Below are 6819 nucleotides of genomic sequence, written 5' to 3'. Positions count from 1 at the left end.
ATCGGTTTGTTTGGTTAACACCGGAGGTGGAACTCCTTTTATATCTTCGTTGGAGCTGAGGCCACTCAGGAACGGTCTTTACGGGGAATACGTGAATGCTTTGCAGTCTGTGGTTCTCGTCACTCGGCGCAACTTCGGAGCATCCGACACCGTGAGGTCAGCGAAACATAAAAGTTCTTTATTTTGTTTCTGTGAATGGCGATTTTTCTTTGAAGAGGTCTTCATTTTTTTTTTCTTTTTTCTAAATAACGTCTTTTTTTTTTTTGGATTTTCCCAAATAGGATCCTTGATTCAAAAAAAGATTCAAAATATTCTTCACCAACTATTTTCGTCAAAAATTTCGGCTTTTTTTTTTATTTTTTTGAATTGTTACAGTATTTTTTTATTTGACTCATTTATAATATTTTTATTGAGATACTAAAAACACTATAAACGTTATTGAAAAACATGTAAGTATATTGTACATATCATAACTCATTATAAAATTATATTTTTAGGTTTATAATTGATCTAATCGAGGTTAAATTTTTATTTGGATCATTTATAATATTTTCATGTAAGTTTTATAGTATTTTTTATCTTAAACATTGGTTTGATTTGATGGTGGTATACGAAACCAAAGTCACCAAAGGTTGATTGTTGGAAGCCTCATTTGATATATTTTTTTTACAAAAAAAAAATATCTTGTAGTATTTTTATTATGATGGCCAGAACATTGTAGCAAGTTTTCTTAATATATTTTCTTTACTATGGCGGCTAAAATATTACAATAAATTAATTTCTAATTACTATTTAGGTGATATTATTATTGAATTATTATAAATGTCTATCCAAATCTTGGTATCAAATGATTTTTAGTATGTTTCGATTCCATTTGATTCATTTATAGTATTTTTAAATATACTTTAATAGTATTTTTATTACGATGATCAAAACACTCTAATGACTGAAAAAGAAAATACATTCAACTTTTTTTTAGAGGAAAAAAGTGTTTTTTGAATTAAAAATACTATTTAGAAAAAAAAACCAAAAAGAAAAATAAATAATATTAAAAATAATAAAATGAGAATATTTTCTAAGAAATCGCCCTTCTATCAATCCATTTAATAATTGAAGTATGTTTTCCTATATATGCTCCCCTTGAAAACCGTGTCTCTACATGATGGGATAAAAATCCTGTAAGCTGGAGTAACCCCAACTAAGATATTGATGTCTCATGTCCGCTATGTGAAAAGGGACATGGACCAATTGACCCAAAACTACAATTTATTTCATTTCATATTTTTCATGTCTGCTATGCTGAGAGATATCATGAACAGGTTCCCGATCGACCCTTACGATCGCGTTTGGAACCCCTACAACGATCCCTCCTGGCTCACCTTGTCCACCGACTCGACCGTGGACAACAGGCTCGATTCTTTCGAGCCGCCGTCCGCTGTGATGCAGACGGCGGTGACTCCGGCCAGTGGCTCGCAGCTGGCCTTCGCCTGGGACTCCGTCTCCCCCGACGACAAGCTTTACACCATTCTGCACTTCGCCGAACCCCAGAATCTGACGGGAAACGCAACGAGGGTGTTCGACATCATCTGGAATGACGAGTCCTGGGTTAGTGCGTATACCCCGCTTTACCTCTCGGCTGATTGCAGATACGACTCTGTGCCATTCGAAGCCAATTTTGAGTATCAATACGTGCTCAACGCGACGAGCGACTCCACCCTCCCGCCCATCATCAACGCCTTCGAGGTCTACTCGTTGATGCAGCTCACCCAAGCCGCCACCGATTCCGGAGACGGTAAGGCAGCCTTGTCGCCTTCTCCTTCGCCTTGAAGTAATCGAAGCTTTATCTTTGTTTCTTGTCATCAAGAATGCAGCCAAATTAATATTTATCATTGCTAAGATGTCAAATTAGGAAAATTGATGTCCGTGTTTTCGTTTTGTGGCGTGCCGATTGTGAATTACCAGTCTTCTCTGCGGCAGTTTTTAATGTTTTAGAAGCGAACAACCTCTACCTTGCACGGACTGATAGATGGAGAGTTCAAATAAGTGCCAAGATGGCAATAGTTTGTGTCGCAACGACTACAACAAAACACATTTTCCTTTAAACAAGACAAATAAATCCAAGATTTTAAGAGTTGTAAATTTAAAACAGAAAGAAAAGATGGGAGAATGGGTTCTTTCAAGGCAGCCCGAGTTTAGGTTAGGCTAATTTTGATCTGATCTGATTGTGTTCGCCGAGCCCATGGATGAATACTAATTGGAACCAGTTGAGCAAACTTTGAGTGAAAGCAGATCCAATACTTTCTAGTTGTAATTGAGCTAAGTCGGATGGGTACTAATTGTGTTGACATCACTTCTTTTGCAATTATTTTGCACCATTTAGTGAGTCAGGCTCTGTACTCGATATCATATTTGTTTGTGTTGCAAATTTCAGACTGGAATAAGACTTCAAAGCATGCTGGTCCATTGGTGGATCATAAGATTCAATCTGCTAAGCATACAGTATAATTTTCTACATACCTAGTCTGGATTTTCTTTTTTGAAATGGAAATAACTGTGAGTATGCTAATAGCTCTCGTTGACTGTATGTACTTTTCCAAATTTTGGACAGTGAATCTAAGATTCCAGGGATCGAACGATCCTTTTTTTTTCCTTAAATTTTGCAAAACTGGTTCCTACTAAGGATGGAGTAACCAAACGAGTTGTAGTTTGACCACAAACACCATTCAAGTGTTGAAATATGAAAATGATACTATTTTGAATTTAAATAAGAATATCTTTACTTGCAGTAGTAAATTCTCATTCCAACAGCATAGCTATCCAGATCAGAGCATGCTGAGAACCAAAAGATAGATTTTTGTGGCCAGTTTTACTGTAATTCGATGTGTCTTAATATGGATAGTTTAGCTATTTCTGATTTCTCATTCCACACAATCATGACTTTACAAGATTTGTTTGGTTCTTTTTCTTGTCTGTATTTGGAAATGATATGACTAGTTACAGCTTTTAGAATAAAAATACTAAATCCTGTCATTTCTGATAAATAATTTTTAAGATGAGTTGCTGATAATTAATTTGAACGTGGTATAATAATTCAGAACAGAGAGTCGTTTGGTTAATATATCTCCCTGTTTAATTCAAGTTCCACAAACTGAACTTGGGCATGTAGCCAGTCCAAAAGCAAAAGGAATACTGGAATATTCATAACTAAATCTTGCCATGCCTAACAATTTGAAATATCTAAGAAATTTGGAAGCTATTGGACACAAATTACTTGCAGCACTTCCCTATGAAAATAATTAGAGAATATTATGCAGCACAGCCACAAGTGGTACCAATATATAGATTATTATTCTACATTGATGCTTGGTCAAATATGTGACTGCAATCACAAGTAACATCTTAATTTCTACAACTCAAAAATATATTGTTCTTCTATTTTTCTATCTCATTACTGGCTGCGAACGCCTGATACCAAATTAAAATGGTTTTTTTAGTTAGTGACTATTTTCTATTAAACAAATCATATTCCTAGTATACACTAATGTGTGTTAATTCTTGTATTTTCCTGGATACCAGTTGACGCCATGATGGCAATCAAATCACACTATCAACTAAAGAGAAATTGGATGGGTGATCCATGTGCTCCGAAAGAATACGTATGGGATGGCTTGAATTGTAGCTACAATACTGATCCACCGAGGATCACAAATATGTAAGTGTTCAAGAAACTTAGAAGAGGGAGAAAAAAATCATTTGATGGAATCATTGAGTTTATTATTAAAACTTGTACTCAAAATATGTTTTGTAAACTGCAATATTTTGCAGAAATTTGACTTCCAGAGGATTGACTGGTGAAATATACATCTCTTTTGCCATGCTTGAAGCTGTCAAGTACCTGTAAGTGCAACTTTCTTTTGTTCTCATTTCTAGAGCAAGTAATTTGGGTTATAATTTATTGAAATATTTCAGTCAATTACCCAGATTGCTTCTCCTAATATCATATTTCTGTCAGCAATGTTGAACAAGACAATTAGCATAATGCATAAGCAAATTTTTTAATTTGATCCAAAATGTAAAGCATCACCATGACCAACCAGTAACAAATAATTATCTGAGCCAATACCAGTAAGTGCCATGGGTTACTGTCTCTGATCAATATCAATGCTACCTTTATAAAATTTAAATCTTGCACCAGTGCAGGAAGTAAGGTATATACAGTCGCTTATTTACTTAGTAACTAATTCTCCTGGTCCATACCAGTTTAGTGTCTGCTGTTCGATTCTAAGGGAAGGCTAGCAAAAATCTTAGTGTAAGGTAATAAAAATCAACATAGGCTCTCTAACCTTAGATGACAACATTTTTCTACTGATGTTCCAGTCGTAACTTGGTCAACAAAGTATAATGATCATCAAGACATACATAGGTATGATATCTATTTTCGTCCAGTTCTTAATCTCTCAGACAATGCATGAGCTAAACGGAAGTGATCCTCTAAGCAGTTGCTGAAATAAGGGGCTTTACAGGCATGACCACAACATAGTGCAGAACCACATTATAACAGGTGTTCTTGAAATGGTTTTAGTGCTGTAGTTATGCAAGCAAAGAAAACAACACACAGCTTATGCTTACATTGCAACATAAATCAGCTAGTTAATAACTCTGCACCAAAGAGTGCTTACTTGTCATTCAATGGTTGCAGGCATTTTTTGTGGGTTACTAGCTTATCTTACCTTTTGCCTCTATTCCCTTTACAAAAGGCATTATTCAACATAGAAGGTTGGAATGCTTCTTGGAGTTCTCAATATGATCTGTACATTTAAGACTTAAACCTAGAGGCTAAATTACTGCAGTTCACATGTTAAGAAGCTCTTACATGCAAAACAAGTTTCATGTGCTAATGAACATATCGCTTTATGAATGGTTTAAGCTACTGTCAAGGATGTAAATACTAAATACACTTTGACAACACCAATCACTTTATGGGTACAAGTATGCTGCATGTCAGAGCACTACAAGCATTTTTTACTTGTATTGACTGCAATTCCATGTTCGGACTTACGGTTTTGTTGTTGTTGTATTGATTGCAATTCCATCCATTATATATATTAAAATAGTAAACTTTCAAAGATTATGCCTGAAGACAAATTAATCATATATCTTGACCACACTATGGATAACCAAATGGGAGCTGTACGAGCGCCTTCTTCTGGTATTGCTCAGAATATTACAGCTAAAAAGAGGCATGGTCTTCCATGCTAGATGAACAGAAAATCATGTCTTCATATGAATCACCGGGTCTGAATGGTGTTATATTTTTATCCAGCAAAACTTGCTGTTCATCAGTTTGCTTTAATTATGATTTAAATGTTGGAAGGTAGACTGTTGACTTCATGTAATACAGAGAGCACAGTTGTTATGTCGAGCTGTTCATGCACTAAATGATCAATATATAATTTCAATTCCAGGGACTTGTCTCACAACAGCTTTAATGGAACAATACCTGATTTTCTAGGCAGTTTATCATCTCTCCTTGTCCTGTAAGTGTTTTGCATCAAAGTTTATGCAGGCTTTTGATATATAAGATTAATGTCAAAAGTTTATGCTGTTTCAAGCAAACACTTGACAAAAAAACAAATTCACTGGATTAATTTTTTATTCTCAAGGACTTTTGCTGCTTAATATTGATTCTTTTTTATGTTATATTGCAGAGATTTGTCTTTTAACAATTTAACAGGAACAGTACCCGATTCTCTTGAAAATCTTGTATCACTCCAAATTCTGTAAGTTATTCAACTTTTTATACAGAACATAGATGAAAAATAGGAATATTGAAGAGCAATGTATTGTTTAAGAAATTTGGCAGGAAACAATTTCAATGGATCTGTTCCTGAGAAACTCTGCAAAAGGTCAGATGCTGGGTTACTTATACTCAGGTTTGTTTTTTTATCAAGCTCATGTATGTTTTAGGGGTTGTATCAGTAAATATTGTATTTTCATCCTACCAGACTACATTCCTTTTGTCCACGGAAACTATTCCAAATATATCTTGGTGAAAAGGTACTTGTGTTAACATAATATGGCACTCCCAGAACTCACTGGAATTCTAGATCATGTCAAGAAGTACTTTTGTATGTGATCACATAGGTTGTCCATTCTTCTTATAAAGCAGTAGCATCATATACCACTTTGATTATTCATATCAGACATTCTATGTCGTGGAACTACTAAAGTACCTGAAGCTTACTTCCACTCTCCTCCATTTCTGCATTGGTCTCATCTTACCTAAGTTGCTTCCTTGTACTAATTAGTCACTTCCAGAGATATATGGAAACTGTGTACCTGGTGGAAAGCCATTATGCAAATTTCTTCCTGAAAGGAACAAGGCTTGCCTTGTGTAAAGCACAAAATATAGATGTGAATACATGAGTGTTGATTTAAACATGATGAGAGTCTTGGAAAGAATCTTACACAAATTCCCTTGCCAATAGAAGGTTCCATGCGAACATCAGCAAGGTTCACATACACACTACACACACATCAACAGTATTCTTTTTGCTTATATGGGCAAGACTATATAGTATATACATTGATCCTCCCAAATCTAGCATTTCTAGAGCTTTATGCACTAGGCCACCCCCTTTTTACGCAAGTCTCATATATATTCCATGAGATATCTTTTCCATACTCGCAATTGGATACTACAATGAATTTACTTAATCTCATATCTTTCACATGTAAATCTTTCTAATCACAAATGAATACCCAACAAACGCTTGAAGCCAAACTGAACACCCAACAATCTCATCAATTTACTATGTG

At 35.1% G+C, this 6819-nt stretch overlaps 1 protein-coding gene across 1 annotated transcript in view; it reads left to right on the top strand.

Moving 5' to 3' along the window:
* The first annotated feature begins 1269 nt into the window (after window positions 1-1269).
* Window positions 1270-6819, top strand: part of LOC103981516 (probable LRR receptor-like serine/threonine-protein kinase At1g51880) — a 45386-nt gene continuing 39836 nt past the window's right edge. The window contains exon 1 of the mRNA XM_065167905.1: window positions 1270-1792. Within this exon, the coding sequence (XP_065023977.1) occupies window positions 1288-1792 (505 nt within the window). The 5' untranslated portion in view covers window positions 1270-1287. The remainder of the gene's footprint in view (window positions 1793-6819) is intronic.

This window comes from Musa acuminata, chromosome BXJ1-4 (genome assembly GCF_036884655.1).
Source record: "Musa acuminata AAA Group cultivar baxijiao chromosome BXJ1-4, Cavendish_Baxijiao_AAA, whole genome shotgun sequence".
Taxonomy (NCBI): domain Eukaryota; kingdom Viridiplantae; phylum Streptophyta; class Magnoliopsida; order Zingiberales; family Musaceae; genus Musa; species Musa acuminata.
Note: the sequence above shows the minus strand (reverse complement) of the source record. Positions and strands in the feature narration are given on the sequence as shown.